The sequence below is a fragment of the Lipophrys pholis genome (genome assembly GCF_963383615.2).
Source record: "Lipophrys pholis genome assembly, chromosome: 22".
NCBI classification, from domain to species: Eukaryota; Metazoa; Chordata; class Actinopteri; order Blenniiformes; family Blenniidae; genus Lipophrys; species Lipophrys pholis.
In genome coordinates this window covers 11,772,707-11,792,980 of record NC_137644.1, presented here as the reverse complement: position 1 = coordinate 11,792,980, position 20,274 = coordinate 11,772,707, and the positions used below count along the sequence as shown (strand labels likewise).

General features: G+C 41.4%; 1 protein-coding gene across 2 annotated transcripts in view; it reads right to left on the bottom strand.

Annotated features, from left to right (window-relative positions):
* Positions 1 to 14,073: 14,073 nt before the first annotated feature.
* LOC308127280 (copine-8) overlaps positions 14,074 to 20,274 on the bottom strand; it is a 96,690-nt gene continuing 90,489 nt past the window's right edge. For both annotated transcript variants that reach the window (XM_080492218.1, XM_080492219.1), the window contains 3 exons: positions 19,402 to 19,459; positions 19,187 to 19,260; positions 14,074 to 15,851 (listed from right to left, as the gene is read on the bottom strand). In XM_080492218.1, coding sequence (XP_080348344.1) covers positions 15,660 to 15,851; positions 19,187 to 19,260; positions 19,402 to 19,459 — 324 coding nt within the window. In that variant the 3' untranslated portion in view covers positions 14,074 to 15,659. The remainder of the gene's footprint in view (positions 15,852 to 19,186; positions 19,261 to 19,401; positions 19,460 to 20,274) is intronic.

Here is a 20,274-nt window from a genome sequence, read left to right as displayed (position 1 = left end):
GAGCTAGCAACAGTATACGGGTCAGGAAGATTCACTACTGATTCTATAGCAGAGGGAATTCTTTCCTTGAATTTAGTTACTATGTTATCAGAGAGAGACCTGGTTAACACGGCTTTAGCCGGAGGTTTATAACTATTTAGAACAAAGTCAAAGGTTATTAAGAAGTGATCTGACAGGAAATCATTGTGAGGAGAGATGGTCAGATGCTCTATATTCAAACCATAAGTTAGAATAAGGTCTAAGGTGTGTAGATGTTTATGGGTAGGCCCGTCTACTACCTGAGAGAAACCTAGAGAGTCAAGTGTAGATTTAAAGCTGGCACTGAAACTATCATTTTCTACGTCAACATGAACATTGAAGTCTCCTACCATGATAACCTTATCTTTAGTCAGGGCTAGATCTGACAAAAATTCAGAGAATTCAGTTAGAAAAGTTGAATAAGGTCCAGGAGGACGATAAATGATTACAAATTCTACAGAGTTTACTATTTTATTTGACGGGTGTCGCATGGTCATGCTCAGACTCTCAAAAGAACTAAAGTTGGGTTTTGGGTTCATGTTAATTAGTAACTGAGAGTTAAAGATGGCTGCCACGCCCCCTCCTCGACCACTTTCACGAGCTATTTGAGTGTTAATATGACTTGGAGGGGAGGCTTCATTTAGACTAACATACTCATCTTTACGTAGCCAGGTTTCTGTTAATCCAAAGAGATCAATGTTGTGTTCGGTTATCAGATCATTGACTAGAAGAGCTTTGGATGATAAAGATCTAATGTTTAGGAAACCACATTTAATTTTTTTTTTTTTTTTTTTGTCTTGATTTTGTCTAGTTTCACACTTGATACGGATTAAGTTTTTGTAGTCATTAGAAGTTATTTTCCTAGGTTTAGATAGTTTTATACTTGTGGTGGTCCGAGGGATAGACACAGTCTCTATGGGATGTTTAACTAAGTTAGCTATGGTTGGTGACTGCCCAGAGGGAAACTCAGAGAGGCGTGTAGGACTGCGACTCTGTTGCCTGGTCCCCACTCTGGTGCGTCAGGATGGAGGAGCTAAGCTTTTAACTATGTTTCTAGATAAGATCAATGGCATCTGATGACAAATGGGCGACCGGAACACTTCAAACACGAATAAGGGCAGACAATGAGGAACTGATGACACGCTGCGACATGAGCAATCCAAGAGACGGGACATATGCAGAGACGTGGAACCCACGGTCACTCGTAAACCCACAATGGAGAATTCCTAAGAAGCATAAAGTGTTGTAACATTCGTCACCGCCGGATATTGTCACAAAGAGAGATTGATAAGATTTAACAGCGATGCTGTGGCAAGGCAAAGACAGGACGCCACATCAAACGGGGGTTATGTCGCCGTCAACTCGATAATGTGTGCGTTAGATTACTGGTCACTGAAAAAATTGACCTTATGAGAGTAACGCGTTGCCAATTACCGCTTTACCGGCATCGCTGATCACAGTTTTTAAAAAATGTTTTTCCTTTTATGTTTTTCATTCTGAACATTGCAGAAAAAAAGGGAAATTTAAATTTGGATGATTCTTGCTTTGTTGTAACAATTTTTCTTATTGGCAAATAAAAATTATTTTATGTTGCCAGGTGTTCCACCGCACATTTGTGGGATGTGCGGTGGAAATATTTCTTTTCACTTAGGAAAATTACAAAAATAGTGTAATGTCTTTGCAGTTGCATTTTATTGCTGCAATGATTCAATGATGATGTTCTGTTGGTTCCGATTCTTTTATGGTACCTGAACGCACCGTTACTGAGATTGGCTGAGAGCAGAGGGTACAGTTACTCGTTACTGTAAAAAGTGGTCATATTAGAGTAGTGTGAAACGTTGGAAATAAAATATCTACCTTGCGGTGCTCCCACTCCGCCAGAGGCTCGGTCTTGGGTTCCTCCAATATTCTGAGTGTTCCACGGAGATCCTGGTTCTCTGCAGTCAGCTGGGCCACTTGCTGCTCATGTTCTTTTTGCAGATCTTCCTCCTTTGCGGCCACCCGTTTCTCTTCCCAGCCAAGCTCCCGGTGTTTGTTGCTGTCCACACGCATCTTATCAGTGACAGCCTTCAGCTGGCCGTACCTCCTCTCCATCAGGTGTTTTGGCTGCCAGAGCTTCCGTGAGGTCCTTTTCCTCCAGCCGGGAGGCCATCAGCAGTTGCTGGATTGAAGTAGTTTGCAATGTGTTTACTTCAACTATTTCACCATCGCCCAAGGGGATGCACTGTCACCACTGCTGTCACCGATTCCGAAAAGCGGAGACAATCAGCGACCTGCTCGACATGGACGATGTCAAGCTTTAATGCCAAGAAAGAATAAAGAATCAGCTCAGTGATCCACACCACCGGCATGTAATGTACTGACATCACGAAAAGAAAAACAAAGATCGTCTGCAAATGAAAACAAAAAACAGACTTCAAATGCAAATAAAATAAAGGAGAGAATGGAGGGGTGAGGTCGTTCAGACAGAGGTGAAACACAGCGGCTGTTGGTACTTTCACACTGCGAGTCCCGATCATTAATAACATGGTGTCCTTCAGTTTCTGGCGTCAAATGGCCCTGGGTGGAGCCCCCTGCTGTGCTGCTCACACAACTGTAGTCCATCATGGCGGACTTTTTCTGGAACTTTCGTTTGTGGTCTGGAGACCGGTGGCCAGTGTCCTTTTTTTTAAAAAAAAAAATGAATGGACTGGGACTGAACTCTGTTAAATGGTTTTAATGAACACTGTAGTCTGCCCTCTTTTCTTTTTGTGATTTTTTTTTTATCAGAGCCTTTTTAAAACATGGACTAAACCATAGATTTCTAGGGAAAAAAAATTAGATGACCCCTTTCATTAACTCCCGTCTTTGTCCGCTGCAGTTACATTAAAGAGAAATGTGATTACACAGACATGTGCATTATCATTATTTGGGCCTCACTGTGGGATAAACTGTTGTAATGGGAACTGTGGATCTGACAGAAATAGCAGGAGTTCATGGGGTGATGTCAGCCAAATGTCACTGAATCCTAAGTGCCAGTCAAAGGAAGCACAGGGGACTCCGTCACCATGGCAACCATCACTCCAGCCAGCCGCACACATACACTCAGATGACAGTCATTTAGTTAATTAACAGCATCTCTGCTCTCTGTGTTGTTCACTGACACTGAAACTGACTTTACAGTGAGCTGTGACTTCTTCTCTGCTTTGGCGTTTGAGCAACAACAAACAGCAGAGGGAGGCGGAGGTGACTTCAGCTTAATACCAATTATAACTTGTTATCACTCGCTGTTCTCTCGGATCTATTTACACATTACATAAACTCTCACAGGTTCAACTTGTGGATCATTCCCTGCGAGTTTCAAAAAGACAACATACAGGTCCTGCAATGCAAATGTGCGTGCGCGCGCTTTGCCAGAAGAGCAGCTGTAATATCATGATTGCCACATGACTCTGTTACTCCCCTGACACCGCTGACCCTTTCACTGGACATCAGTCAGCCTCCTACACACACGTCCGCACGTCCACCAACAAAGGTGCACTCGTGTGCATAGTAAATTTTAGTGTCTGCGCAACTTCCAGTAGATCCTAAGATGGTTGGATTACAAATTTACTCACCAAAACAAAATCTGAAAACCACAGAACGTATATTTACCGACTAATACCTGAAATCATTACTTGGGTCAAGACCATTGCACAATGGAAGGTAATGGATTGAATAGTGTTTAAAACAAAAAACCCCAAAACAAACAATGAGACATATGAGAGAATATTGAGCTTATTTACAGAATTCATAAGCTCTGAAGATAACAGTGTTTCTCGAGCTTCATCTTAACTTTTAATTGTCGTAAGGCCCATTTAAATGCAGCTTCATTCCATTTGTTTCACTCAGTATTTTCTTTGTAATTCAGTGCGATGCGACTTCGCAATCCATCTGCCCTCATGTTATTATTTGATTAAGATTTAATATGTAATGTATGAAGTAATGTGCATGTGTGTGTGTGTCCCACTGTCTGCAAAGACACACACACACACACACACACACACACACACTTGTGATGTATAATACATCAAACCAGGTTAAGAAGAACAAGTGGCCTTATATGTAGTGCTAATAGAGTCCAAGCCCAGGCTTTATAGTGTGCGTGCATGTGTGTGTGCACGCATGAGTTTCTGTGTGTAGTAGCTATCGATTAAACAAGGCAAGGGCAACACAAAGCTGTGTAACCAAGAAGGCCTTTTGTCTCACTTAGTCCTGCTGCTGCTGCTGTGCGTGCGCTGTAATGAAGCTTGATGTTGCAGCACGGAGGCCTGATTCACTTCATTTAAGTGGGACTGAATGTAAAGTGAAGCCCCCTGTGGCTGAGAAGCCCTCAGAAATGCACGACAGAAAGGATTCCTATACTAATAACTGTATTTTGAGACCCCCGTACGATGTTGGTACATTGCGCTTCGACACGTGATGATTGGCATTTGATTCTCTCATACTGTAATTATGGCTCAAAAGCAAGTCATTGAAATCAATTGAATGCAAATTGTTTTCTTTGGATGCGGGCTTCATGAGACAACTGATTGAGGTTACAGTTTATGTTTCCGTTGCTCCTTCAACAGAGAAACAGATGTTAGGACGACGTGAAGAAGCATCAAGTATAGAAGACCTGTTAATTAAACTTGTTTTCAAAACCACTAGTTACATTTGTACTTTTTTTTTGAAAGACAAGGCTGTTGTTATCGTCTAGTGATTAACTGAACATGGTTTGTTTGAAATCTAATTAAGCTGTGCGTACATGCAACAACTGCAGACAAAGAAATTAGAGCTCAACAGAGGGAAAATAGAGACGAGCATTTCACATGTCACATTTCACATGTCAAGTAGGTTGTTTAAAACACGCCGTGAAGATGAAAATGAGAAGAAAAAAAGAAAAAGAAATGCCACATCTAGTTTAAAGGCAATGAGGCAACAACTATTTTAGAGCACGATAGAACTTTTAAACTTGTACTGTTAACATTGTACTGTGTGGAACCTCTCATTGTAGTTTAATGCCAACCCACATATAGGCTCGACTAATTAAATCTCTTGTTTAGGTAAAGTGAGGATAATCAATGAAAGAGCCGACAAACATTACAATAGTGACAAGCAGTGGCCTGATGTTGGCGCTAGAGGACAGGTCAACTCTCTGATAGGTGTCACTTTTAAGGGGTTATTCATGTTTTCAACAAATAAAGTGCCAGTATGTCACTCATTTTCTGGAGGCCAATATATGGTACAATATATTTGGAATATTTCAGATTAATAGATGAAATATAGTCTATAGTATAGCATATGACTTCACTGTTACACTAATGGTTATGATTTAACATTAAGTCCATTTTGTCATTATAACTATGATTTTCTTATCTGTGACTTTAACTTTTGTCCAAACTCAGACTTTAATGCTACATAAATGAGGATTTCTTAATGAGATCGCACTAAATTGGGAATCACAGACAAATGTAAAAATAAAGGCCTAATGACTTTTTGTTTTCGCCTTAATTTCGACCCCACCTAATTCAACAGAAACAACTGTCCCTCCTGGTTTTCTTCACGAATCGCATCGCGGCCACGGCGCTAACAATCCACTGCAAACTGAAATAGAAAATCTCATTTAGACGTTCCATATGCGAACAGAACACGCCATGGAACAAAAGCGCTTTGAAAACCAAAGCACGAGTCTGAGCACGCTGGCCACTCGACAAGTCTTCACACCTTTTGGAAAAAAAATCATAACACAGAAGAAACAGTGTTCTATTAATAAAAGACTGTGGGAGTCGGATGGGCGGAGTGGCCAAAACATGTGTTTTGCTTCATTAACAGCACATGATAATTATCAAACCTGCCCACATCTATACTGGCGGCGGCGGCGGCGTGCTGTCTGCGAAGTTTGACGTCCTATAAGAGGCTTGCGTGGGAGCAGATTGGTGGTCATTCGTCCTGGTCATGATTCCACGGTGAAAGGGGGACAAAAGTCAACTCTGCGCTAAGCGTTGCATCAACCACCTGAGTTTCTTTTTTCTTTTTTTTCCTTTGTTTTTTTTTTCTTTCCCGTCTTCTTTTTTAATTTCACAGGGATATTCAAATGAGTTCCAACTTTAGCTCCGTCTCCGTGGAAGGTTGCTAAGCTACAGGCTGTGTCAGGAAGTGACAAGCGAACATAATTACGACCCTGGCTGACAGACATCGACCACAGTGTTCATTAGACTTACTCAAGCATAAAGACATCAAGTCTTTTTAAAGGACGAAATCCTGACATGACCTTTTGTATCAACTAATTACCACATAATCATCTGCTGAATAAGTATTTAAACAATTAGGGAGCGAAGGAGTCACTTGTCCTCCGCTGACAGCATGGATGATTTGATGGGAATGCTCAAGGGGGATGTTTTAGCATCATGCTACATGTTTTTTTTTTTTTTTTTTTGTAGCATTCCAACTTAAAAACATATTTTATAACAATTGGTGCTTCTGTAGGTTGTTTTCTTTTTCTTTCTCAGCGTCTCCCTGTGAATTCCTGCTCTTGATGTTTCGCTGTGTTGCCGTTAATGAGCTGTGTTGTTCCTCCGCTGTCCCTCGTTTCTTTGTACCCGGTGTTGAGATGCACGCCGCCGCCGCCTTGATTGACAGTGATATTAGCACCTCTTCCTCACTCCGCCTCTCTTCAAACCCTCAATCAATCCATCGACTCATCTCTTTCATTGACCCCTAGGGATGCTGGGAAAATCACGCTATTTATAGCAACCTGAGGCACCAGGCTCCCCCACCAATGCAATTCACATTTGTACAATTCATCTGCCCACCACCACCACCAATTCAGAAATATTATAAATGTAGCAGGTGACGGCCCCAGAAAGAGAGAGCTGAGGAAGCCAGTTGAATGCGAGAAGTGCCAAAGAAAGAACGGATTGTTTTTTTTAAATTCATTTGAGCAAAAATTGATATGTCATATTGAATCTCCTCCTCGGATGTGCAACCCTCGGGGCTGCCAGATAACTTGTGGGGGTGGGGCAATAAGAAAAGTAAACAAGAAAAAGAAATTGATTTGCTAACTTCAGGTGTGGTTTGGTAAAAAAAAAAAAAAAAGAAAAAAAAAAAGACTTTAAGCTTCTGTAATGAAAGAGAAGATGTGTCTGTGTCTTTGGCTAGAAGAGAACAGAGGAAGGAGGACGAGTGTTAAATTTTGGATTATAATTAACCTTTTATCGGCTAGATAATAACTAAGGTGAAAATTCAGATGTCAGACTCCCTCTTATGACTGGATTTATTTCTATTATTTGACTGTAGAGCTGTGCAAGCGTTTTTACAAGGTAACTTCCACTATTGAAATCCGCCGTTAATTTGCATTATTCCTGTGCATTTTCTGAACGTACTCAAACGCTCCATATGGATGCAAACCTCTATTTTTGTCCTTTATTTTGGTCGCTCTGGAACCTTCTTGACATCAATCTAAACATTGTGACTCAGAATCATGCAGGCCAAACCCTGCCGGCAGCCACAAATGGAGTGATAGTGCAAGGCTGGTGCCTAAATTTTCAACGTTTGTTCCAGTTTTGGAATGTGTCTATTTTGTGGTTTTATTTTCTCTACTTTATCTACATTCCAGAATATGTGATTGATCACTTGAAATCTTTAATAAACAGGGTGGCCTACACCTGTCTTTGGAATATTGGACTTGAGCTCGAAAAGAGAAACATAAATATTTCACAACAATATATTTTTTTAGTCCTTAGAATGAAAAAATAACAATCCCCCATTCATCTGTAAAGCATAAACACAGAAATGGCACCGTTTTCTGGCCTTTCAAGAATATTCGAAGTCTGATGGTTTGATAAACGAGAACCACTCATATCAGGACAAAATCTTGACAGAATAATCCCACCCAGACGGAAACAGTGATTCTTCTCCACCTCGTCGCCGCCACACAGATCGAACCCGTCATTAAACAAGTAGGAAGAGTGATTCATTTTTTTTTTTTTACAATGATAGAACGTTCCTTCCTCCTGTCCTGCTTCATGCATCAATATTACATCCACATCGGAGCTGTAATTTGACTTCGCTTCCGGCTGCCAGTCTACAATTTGAGGCCTGATTCTTTGCCGGCCGAGGAAAATTTGTTTTGCAAATATATGCAAATGTGGATCAGTAAATTTATTGGCCAATTTTCCTGCGCTTTTTTTTTTTTTTCCCTTTAAATACGTGAGGGCCGAATAGATGGAACAGCACATGAGATGTATTTAATATACACCAGAGGGTTGACGGCGATCAGCTCGGTCAGCTGAGACACCGTGTGCACAATTGAATGTGTCCGTCCCCATCGGTCAGATTTATTACCGGCAAATTGTTGACGCACACCGGATGTCTCACTTTGACGGAAACAGCTCGGAAATGTCAACGGCGTCTTCAGGGCTGCCGACAACGAGGGAAACAACCATACTACATTAAACCCTAATGGATGCCCAGAGTCTTTCCTTTTTAACATGTCGGGTTTCCTCCATATCCCAGAATGCATTTTAACACAGCTCAGAGGGGCTGTAACAATACTGCATCGTCTGTCAAGAGGGAAGTTTTAGCACATCCATACAGTAACACCGCAGCTCTGTATATCTGGTGTAAACATAGTTGTGGCTGTTACTCGTGGAGCACATAATTGGCAGCAAATCTGTTTGTTGTTTATCCACCGTCTTTTTTTCCTTCCGTTCGCCGAAGCGACAGAGCTGAGGGTGACAGATAGCCAACCTACAGAATGTGACAGGTTGTCACATGCTTATTATCAAGCCAGGGAGAGATGCAAAGTGAGGGGGGTATGGAGGGAATAACGCTAATTGGGACTTTCAGCCAACGAGGCAGGTGAAGACTAATAAAGTAAGCATGTAAACAGCGGCTCATATGGAAGCACGTGACCGCCAAAGCGAGTCACCGCCTTGGGAGACGGAGGGCGGTGTGGTCACGTGACATTTTGTAAAATTAAATGAAGATTTTTTTTTCTGGGCGAGTCGCGATGTAAAGGAGGTTAGTTCACCAACTATATTCTCAGGGTTCTCCAGTCTTTTGTTTCAGGACGAGATGAACCGATCCACCGATTTGCTTTCTTACCTTCTCATCCCTTTTGTCGATTCACAATATTCACACATACATTCCCCCACCATCCCTCATTCCATTCAACCCCCCCACTAATTCCTTGTTCATTTCTTCTCTCTCTTCCTTCCATCACTTTTCTTCATGTTTCAATTCATCGATTCGATGTGCCCCTTTGTTTCTCTACTGCCATTTCTGAATTCATCCATGCATTCACTCAAAATACCTGATTTTATTCATCCTCCTGCCTCATTCTCCCAACCCCTCATTCTTTCAATTTATTCCACCTCCTTCCTCCATTTTGTAATTCACCCATTCATACACGCCTCTTTCCTTCCCTTGAATCCCTCGTTCTCATTCTCGTCATTCAGCCATTTGCTAATTTTTGTCCCTCTTCAGTTTGTTCATCATTTCTCTGTTTATTCTGCCATGATTCTTCCTTTCCTTCGCCCTTATTTCATCCCTTTATTCTGACCCACTACTTATTTCACCCATTCACAATCCTAACCCCTCGATCATCCCTCAATGTTGCCTCCCTTTCTTTGTTGAGGAGTCTGAAGCAGAAAACTCTTGGCGATAAAACGATTCAAATCACCTACAAAGTGAAACCGAGGACGAGCGCGACACACACGGCAAGATGAACTTGCAAACACAAAGAGGTGGACAAACCTGAAATACATTGGAATGAACACTGATGAGAGCCAGGTGGAAACAATCAGGGATGCTGGCGTCAGATCAGGTAACAACAAGCAGCCTGGAAAGTTTCATTCCACCGCTTCATATAACTTCCACCTTTACCCCCATGAAGGTAGAAAAAAAAGATGCACGCTACCAACTAACCTATATAACTGGATAAAAAATAAAACCCAAAAGAGCTGGAAGTCTCAACAGTTGTGTTACATAATTTAGGGAAGGGATCATGAACCCATGTAGGTCCATTACATTACTGGACTGGACGGAGCAAAGCAGCCTGGACTGAGTCCTGATGACAGTTCTGATGCTTCTCCTGCAGACAAAGAATAAAAAGCAGGAGTGGGAAGAACAAAAGTAACTTGAAGTCGATCAAGTTGCATCAATCATTGTCAAATGCTTAAACTTAGTGTTATTTACCGTATATCCAACCAGGTTATCATTTTAACCTTTTCTGATTTACAAAATGGTTTATGTTATCGCTCAAAACTATGATGCAAGTTGAGTTTCAATGTCTTTGTGCACTTCAATGTGCATTTTACCTTCACACCAAACAACAACAACAACAACAAAAATCCTCTTGCATCAACAAAACATGTTTACTCTTCATTCCAGCAGCTTTTGCTTCAGTAGATGATTTGAGTCTGACATTTTACTTCTATTCAAATATGAAACACAAGCATCCGTACAATACTGTAATAATGTGAACACTTGTTGTAGTGAGATAATATTTATAGATATAATTCTATAAAAAAATAATAATGGGAAAAAAGACAAGACAGGAGAACATAAAGACAAAGCAGGTCAAACATCGCCACCTCCCAGCCGGTGTAGTTTAATACGAATATTTATTTAAAAATCCATAGTTCGATACAGAAATAGTCATCTATTATATGTATTATCAGACAATCAGTACTTCAGCCATGCTTTCTCTGATTAATCACGGTTTTCAAAAAAGTACAAGATAATTTGTTTCCATAATTGAACTTGTGCAAAGGAAAAATACACTAGAAAGCAATAGAAACACCGAAACACAAAATAGATACCGATCGATTCCTTTAAACGAGTCGCGTTTTCTGAAGAAGGCATCGCACAATCCCGAGAAGAAAAAAAAGATATTAAAATCGGTGAAAGATTTAAGGCCATTTTTGTACAGTTGGATTTTCATATATAGATCTGTTAATATTTCAAAACACTCAGTTTTTTTTTTCAACAAAAGGAACTGGTGCATCCTTTGTAAAACTGTACATGCAAACATAGTGCACATTGTTCAGAAGATATGACGAGCATACAATATATTATTTGGATATCTTTAGTAAACAAAGATCTGACGTGTGTTAACATCTCACATGGCCTAAGAAAACAGTCTTACAGGAGGCGCCTCATGGGCACGCGCACGCACGCACGCACGCACGCACGCACACACACACAAAGTGTAGCTACTTATATCAAAAACATGCACACACACACACTTGTGGCTTCATGGGGTTTGGCAAAGTTGGTGATTAAAATGTTGTCCACGCGAAGCAGAATAAAAGGCTGTGCCGTCGAATAGGATCGTGTGTTGGTCTATGTGTTGATGCTGAAGCAAAGGAAGGAGCGTCGTCATCTCTGCCAGAAAGTAAATACTAATGAAAGAAAATGGACGCTGGAAGTAAAATGAATTGAAATGACTACAATATTGGAATCTCAACCAGATTTATGTGCTAAATTTAAAGTTAATTGTTGGAATTTCTCAGTATTGAACCTTCTTCTGAATCTAGTCTAATTCTAGCGTGTCTTTAACAATAGAAATCAGTATATGGCACAAAGCTCTATATTTCAAAAACATAATGTAATTGGTGATCATGTTGCATGTCTAAGTACTGACCAAATACTATGAAAGTATTAAAATACTTGGAGAAGAAATGGTGATTTATATGAAACCAACTTGAACACAGAGGCACAAACCTGCAGAGGAACGCCGAAGACAGAAAAGTACAACTATATACTTTGATACTAAAAAGGCAAAAAACCTCAGTTTAGATTTTTGTGTTCATATGACCTAAATGTTGATTTAACACCTTATTTCTTCCCCAAATAATTGTTAATCAATCCATGTTTTTTTAATTCCTCACCCAACATCCAAAGGTAATGCATATGCAACGTTGTGGCTCTCTTGGGAAGAAATCACATTTATAGCACATTGATTTACAGAGTTTTTTGAAGGTTTACTAGTCTTCAGCTGTTAAATTCTCAACTTTTATTTCAAATAAACTGCACAAATTTATATCACCAATAAAAATACTTCTGTGCTATAAAACTATTGCATTTACAAGATTAGATACTTAAGGTCATTATATGTCTTTTCTTGCTTCCATAAATTAGAATAAATTAATAGAAAGTTGTATTTAGTATGAGATGTGACGGTTTTTTTTTTTTGGGGGGGGGGCTCCTATGGTCCACCAATAAGCTGGGAATAAAAATAGGGTGAAAACATTCAAACTCGACACAGCGTGAGAGCAGTCATTTCCCTTTTATCTCCCTTTTGCTCCACTTGAATCATTAAAGTGAGACAATTTAACATATCTCCCTCCACAAATCAATTTCACGAGCAGCAGAAAGCAGCAGTTCAGTTCACTGTGGGGACGAGACACCGGCCTCAATCGCTGCTGCACACGTATGTGATGGTACCGCAGGAAAACGTCCTATCAACAGAGCCTGTAATGAACTCTCTCAATCCCCCAGCCACAACAGTTAGTGGATCTGTTAGCAGACTGTCGAGGGGGAATGAGCTCCTCGTTCCCACTTGCAGCTGTAATCATACGTCCGGTTGTTCTGTGTTCTGCAGAGATATGTTCGTACGGTCGGAAAAAAACGTTTTCACACTGGTGCAATTAAGAAACAGAATAAATGAACGTTAGGTTCCTTTATGTGTTAATGCAGCAATATACACCAGATCCACTGAGAAACTATTTCATTGTGGTAAATGCACAAAACATACATGGAATAATAATAAGTGGAGTTTTAAAAGTCCATATATAGTATGCTCTAAGTCAATTTTGCAATAATAATTTTGTAATGTCATGTATTTTATTGTTGGTGGCAGCTTTTAGGATCCTTTTTTGGAATGCAATAGTGATGATTTAAACTTGTTCGTCTATATATTACGGGTGTAAAAATAACAGACAAAACTAATTGTCTAATATTCTAATACTTTGATATGCGCCGGTATTGATTACAGATATTCAATCCAAGTTGGATTGTTATTATAGGTGATTCTAATCTCTGAATCTATCAAAGCCCAGGAGATTATGGGCTGATAGTTATGCCACCCTGGAGGTCGCCATTTTTGTTCTTGTTGTTACCCGCGTGCAGAAGAACTCTTTACTATGGTCGTGTTGCGCGTGCACGGTGGCAGCATTTCAAAAAGTTTTTTAAGCTTGATGCACATTTCAGGCATTTTTGGAGCTGCTGTTAAATTACAATTAATCCTATTTTTTGTCATTATTCATTCATTCATTTTCTTCCGCTTATCCATTTCCGGGTCGCGGGGGTGACAGTCTGAGCACTGTCACCCAGATCACAATGCGCCGATTAAGAACCTTCCTGCAGGTGGTGAGCCCACGGGAAGGTGACGCCCGGCGTGGGACACGAACCCACTACTCCTGAGATTGTGAGTCTCATGCTCTACCAACTGAGCTAGCCGGGACATCCTTTTTTGTCATTAGCTGAATGAAATAAAAATAGAATGTAGGATCGGCTATCTTGTCTAATTATCTACTCTAGTAAATCAGACGAGTTTGAAAATGATGTTAAATGAACCAATTTCAGATTATGACTTTTTCCAACATGCTTCATATTTTACAAAAATAAAGTAAATGCACCAAACAATACATTAGTCAATTTTTATGCTTTTATATTTTTGAGATTTTGTGATATGAGGAAGAGAAAAACTGTTTTTAAACTTGTTAAACAAATGCTGCTAATAATGTAAAATGATCCTGCATGACTTTCAGGATTTTTTGTTTTTTTTGACTGAAAAGTGAAAATTAAAGTTGTATATTTGCAATTCAAGTGAAAATTATTCATATTTTGGGCCTAAACATCTTCCAAATGAACCTTATGGTTATTTTGATATGCAAACTTGTGCCATTTGAGGAATTTACCACTTTTCTGGTTGAACAACGGCAAATTTTAAGAATCTAGCGTAAATATTTACAATGACAACTATTTTGCACTTAAAAAAAAAAAGTTGTTGGGTGCATATGAAAAAGAAAAAAAAAATCCAAGCCTTTCACTCGGAAGACTGTTTTCATGTGAAAAAAAACAAAACATAGTGATTTTTGTTTTTTTTTAAACAATGAAGCCATTCACATCATGATAATGCTCAAACATACTTAGGTTGTGTAATTCACTCACTATGCAAAAAAACTAAAGAAAAAAACTGCAATTAAAAACTTCATGTAATGTTTTGGCCTTTCATGCAAAACCAAACAAAAACTCCCGTTCACACTGATCAATCCCTCCACATTCAGAAGAGCAGAAGACTCTGCACGTCACACAAACCAACACGTGAAGCCGTATGAAAGCTACACGCACACAAAAGAAAACCAAAAGGAAGAAAAAAAGAAAAAGAAAAGTGTGTTCTTTTTTTTTTTCTTCAATGCGTTTTTGACCACTGGGCTCTTTTTGCTCAAACAGCATTTTGTTTGAGAGCAGCTGCTGTCGTTTTTAAACACGGGGCGGCGACGTGACGTGACGTGACGAGACGAAAAGGCCCGAGCGCGTGGGCGACATGGTGCCGAGGCGCACACAGAAATACAGCGGAGGGCATGGCGAGAAGCTGCGTTTCCATTCAACCGGCAAATAATCACACGCGATCATCAAGGAACTCGAGTAGATTAAAGAGTTGAAAACCGACGGATGGAAACGCAGCCCCCCCCTCCAAAAAAAATAAAGGCGAGGTAAAAGAAAGAGAGATGAGCATACATAAGGCTCGGCATTAACAGGAAGACAGATGTGACAGGTGGACACAGGCAGTCGGACACTCACCCCCAACAGACAGACGGACGGACGGATGGACGGACGGACGGGTAGAAGAGGTAGTGCAGGGCCACTATATGCATGCACTTGTCTGAGGCTACACTCATGCAAAAGGTTATTACAAACACTAGAATACGGTACAGTACAGTACGGTACGGTACGGTACAGAGGGGCTACCAGGACCTGCACTGCTACCTGACACACGTCAGGAGAGAGAGAGAGAGAGAGAGAGAGAGAGAGAGAGAGAGAGAGAGTGTATTACAAGCTATGTGTATATAAAAGTATCAACAGTAAAAATCTTTAAGAGTTTACTGTAAACAGTGAGCGAGCTGGAGAGAGAAAGATAGATAGAAAGAGAGAGAAGTAGAAGTTACATTAGTCCAGTTATTTACAGGAAAACTTAGTCTTCATTTAAGATCAAGTGATTTCTCTGTTTGTCTGGAGACATTCTCTTTACAGTGCGTCCAATAAGTTGTCCTTCATCCCCTCTTTTCCTTCATCTTTTCCCCCCTGCATTCTTTTCTTCAAAGCCCGAATGAAGACGCTCGGATTTCACCCCAAAGCTTTTCCAGGTTTGTCAGGCCAAAAATTAAATAATAATAATAAGAAAATTCCAGACATCAACAGGAATGCTTGACAGTGGAAGTAAACAGACGCTTGTTGGCTTCTCCTGCCCTCCAGAATCGCCTCCCTCCCGGCCCGACATGCAGCTTCTTCAACAAGAAAGACCACCGTGATCCGCAAGGCATGGAGAGCGCTTTTAAGGAAATGGAAGTATTTCGCGTTTTGAGTCCAGCGAACCCCCCTCCGACTCCGAGACCTTTCCCCCGCCACGCTCCTTATATCTGGGTCTGGAGGGGCTGGCTTACTGGGGGCGTGTAGGGAGGCGGCGCCGGGGAGGGCTTGATCCCGCGGGTCCGCATGTAGGAGAGGAACTGGTCCGGGATCTCGGCCAGGACGTCTTTGGCGAGCCGGGCCATGCTCAGGATGTGATTCCCCGTCCGGTCGATGTAGTCCCTGAACGGGACAAACTGAGAGGAAAGACATTTTGATTAAATCTCTGTTTACACAACACTTCAAGTAAGTCTTTGGCTTTTTTCTTTTTTTTTTTCTTTCAGGAAAGTTTCAAAAATGATGTCTGTTTACATGGAAATGGCAGCGAAGCTGAAAGCAGTGTGGTTATCGTGTGTGACCACTAGTGGGTGCACACGTGCACAGAATACAACACGCTATAAACATTGACGGCCATTCGTATGGACAGACGAACAAACTGGATTGCTGACCAATCCACTTTGCTTGGGCTCCCAAGAGGGTCAGCTGACCCTATTAGCTCTATCATAAAATAACTACAACTAATTAAAAAAAATGAAATAAGAATAATAACATTAATAACCTCAGAGTCCTTCAGAAAAAGAAGAAATATGTGGTAAAAAAACTTGTATGATCAATCTGTAATGAAAAAAACAAAAACAAAAAACACTTTCTGTATTATTTGTTATATATTTTGTTTCCGTTTCAACTAAGTAAAGGGCAAATTCAAGAAATGTGACTTATTATTTGAAAAGAGATGTGGCCTCTACGGCAGAGAAGAGACCACGTCCCTAATGAAGGAGCCGCAAGCTTCGCTCTGTGTTCTCGGAGGACACTTTCCGCGGCCGCTGTGAAACTTTCTACTAAATACCACTTACAGACAAATCTGCTCCGCGAGGTCACAGGGATCCCAATGCAAATGTGGATACAAGCAATGTGCAATTAGCGGTGCCGTGTTTTTGCAAAGGATTTTAAGCACTGAGGTCCTCCGGTGGCATTTGGGACTGCTGGTGTGTGAAATTGAGCAGCCCGAGTATCTCAGACATGAGAGGCAAATACCTGCAGGGAGCCTGCAGCGACATACCGAGACCGAGGGAGCGCCAGCAAGCGTCTGGAATTACAGGGGTCGAATCTGAGGATGGAAATATTCTGCGTGTGCTGTTGATGAATGTAACACATTTTGGGAATTAATGAACTGGAGACAGAACAAGATCGTCCTCAAATATTGGCGCACGCTCCGGTTTCCTATTGTACAGTGAAAGATTCCTTCATTATGTGCTCTCGACCAAAGTCTCAGCACCAAAGTCCAACGACCGCGGCTCCAAAAAGGAAATGAACTTGACTTACTTGCGCTTGCTGCAGCCTTTCAACGCAAAATTGAACTTGGGTCATCTTGTAGTGACGTGAAAGTGCGTAACACTGCACCAGCATGCCACATAATGAAAATATCTTCCCTACATTTGAAGGTCCTTTTTTTTTTTTGAGTTGGCATACTGAGATATTGTGTTTAAAAATTTAGTGCAAATATGCACACATTTATAGATTATATGTCAGCTATGTTATAAAATATGTTGGAAGTCATTAAAACAGGCCAAATTCCTACATATTTTACCATTTGTGGCTCAAAGAAACTCTCTAACTCAGATAATTTTTTGACTTGATGTAATAGTCCGAACACTATTGAGCACATTTGTTGTTATAATATGCATATGAAGTAGCTGCAGTTTCGATCTCAGGGTTTAACGACCACATATAGTTCTATATTTGGCTATTCAATTTAGAATTGCATTTTCAAGAAACAGGAAATTGACAAATGTAGTCACTTTAAAAACAACTTCATTGAAATGTAGCTGAGATCTTTCGAGAAAAAAACTCACCACACAGTCAAGGTCAAAAATCAATAAAAGTGCTTCTACTGGAAATATAATTTCTTTTTATTGATCATATTGTACAAAGATTATTCTGAAGTAGGAAAGTAGTGTAAGCTCCTAACGTTTAATTAAATATTTATTCCCACCTCTAAAGTAATTATCATTAGTAGCAGAATTAATTTATACTGTCCTTCAATTCCTTTGTTTTTCTATATTAAATCAAGAAAGAAAAAAGATGTAAAATGTGTGACTTGTGCTTGTAACTGTAATTGTAACATTCTCTGACCTAAACTAATCAAATAAATAAATACTAACGAAGTAGCCGTGAGAGTTTACACGTAAACAGTCAAGTGCTGTTTATGATCTGCTGTTGCTATGGTTACGCCCAGTTTTTTTTCTCCCCCCCCTGCAAGTTCCACCAGAACTGTGCGATGGCCATGTGCCACCAAACCAGTCCAGGTTTCCATCCTCTTTCATGGACAGCATTGCTGAGTAAAGTGAGGAGAAGCATTCCATTGACTTAATGAGATGTTGTCACCTGCAATCACGAGCTCATATGGGGAGCCAATTTGTGCCGGAGGCCTTACTGGGGAAGGCAACTCCGCCATGTCACCCGGGGTTATTAGCTTTGCTGATAATGAGCGGCTGTAGGCTGAGCTGGTGTAATGTTCCCATACTGAAACCCGGTTTTACACCAGCACCGGGTTCTCTTTCCGCATGGAGCGTACGTGCACGTGCACGTGGTGTGTGTGTGTGTGTGTGTGTGCGTGCTTACAGCTTGTTAAAAAAGGCAGCTAATGAGCACGCCTGCTTCGTCCATGTGGCTCTGGGCGCGGGTGTGAGAAAGCTGGATGTGACAGTGGCGGTATGAAAGGTCAAAGACGAGGAAAACGTGACTTTGCGATCCCGCCATGAAGCAAACGCCTCGCTGCAAGAGCTGCTTTCGCCTCGGACGCACGGCGGCGGGGACGGATGAGGGGCACTTGTCATTGCGATGAGAGCAAAACAAAAGACGCAAACAGTAAGGCCGCGGAGGAAAGCGTTGAATGCTAAACGAGACATAATGATTCTTTGAAAGCAGATATGCGATGCACGTCCGTGTGGTGGCTCTGCATTCCGTTATATTAAAAAAAAAAAAATTCTTTCCCTATTTATACGTAAAAAAAACAAGAGGCAGCGCAAAATTGTTCTCTAATGTTCTCATATTTTTGCACTTCACAGGTCCCTTCCGCATGACTGAGTGACGATGCCCCCTGGGCTTTTTAAGATGAACATTAGGCCAGGGGTGCGCGCTGAGGGTCTCCGTTCATCTACTTTAATGAGAAAGAGAGTAAAAGACGGAGGGAGGGAGATCTGGCTCTTCACAGATACTCCAGAGCACAACGTTATGTGTGGATACATGGGATGAGTGTGTGTGTGTGTGTGTGTGTGTGTGTGTGTGTGTGTGTGTGTGTGTGTGTGTGTGTGTGTGTGTGTGTGTGTATGTGTGTGTGTGTGTGTGTGTGGCCATCTGGGGTCTGGAGCACCCCGGGGTCGAGGTGACCAGGCGTCTGTCTGCCCGGGGGCGGGGGTCTGTCTGCTCAGACCTCCACAAACTCCAGCCTTTTTTTCTGTGCTCGCAAACGGGGAGTTTGCTGAAAAATGTGCAGAAGGAAGGAAAGGGGGGGGGGGGGGGGGGGGTGTACCTGAACAATGTCTCTCTCAGCGTATCTTCCTCTGGATGAGATTCTGACTTCATCACCATCCAACTCAACCATCGCTGGCAGGAAAAAAAGATCAAGAACCTTGCATGAAAATGGTTTCACAGTTGTTGCGAGGAGCTAATGTTTTAGGAGGAGCAGAAAATCTGCACACAAAAAAAACAAAAAAGAAAAACGACACCACAATTCTGGAAACTCACCATCAAATTCTGCCGGCCCCACCCCCACGATGATGATGGACATGGGCAGACAGGCTGCCTGCAGAACAGAGAAAAAAAAACAAAAAAACAAAAACAAACATATGTTCCATTCAGTTTCATTTGTTTTGGCATGTGTTGAACAAATCATGTGGTGGTGATGTCATGGCGAATACAGCCCGCGTAAACATGTGTGTGTGTGTGTGTGTGTGTGTGTGTGTGTGTGTGTGTGCGTCTCCCGGAGCGCTGCGGGGGCTGAGACATCACAGTCAATAATATTAAGAGAGGAGAGAATCAACAGCGCGGCCCGAACTCTCCCGACAGCTTCCAAATGACATGTGCTCATGTTGTGTGGGCATGTGCAAGTGTCACAGAGTGCGTGTTGGGGGGGAAAAGAAAGAGAGCCGGTGTGAGTGTGTGTGTGTGTGTGTGTATGCGTGTGTGTATCTGAGTAATGTTTTGACCCAAGGCAGCTGGGAGATGGATGATCTTATCAAAACATCTCATTTATTCTCACTCCCCTCCTTCACTAAAGGTCTTCTTTAGGTCTCAACACTGCATTTCCCTCTATTTCCCATCATATCATTATCTTTGTTTCCCTCCTGAACCTCATTTTATCTCGAATGTTTAGCTCCGCTAAAAACACTCCCGCATTTTAATTCGCCGACTTCCAGGTTTGCTGGCTCCTCAAAAAATGGCTGCTGTTCCCTTAGTTTGAATTCAACGCAACCCTTCCCTCCGGATCTCGCCACGCCTTGACAGTGATGGAGAGGAAGGAACCGCGGCGAAAAACACGCTGTCAAGAGTGAAAGCCGCACGGCAAACACTCGGAAAATAACAGCAGCGAAGTTCTGCCCCCACCCCTTCACATCGTAT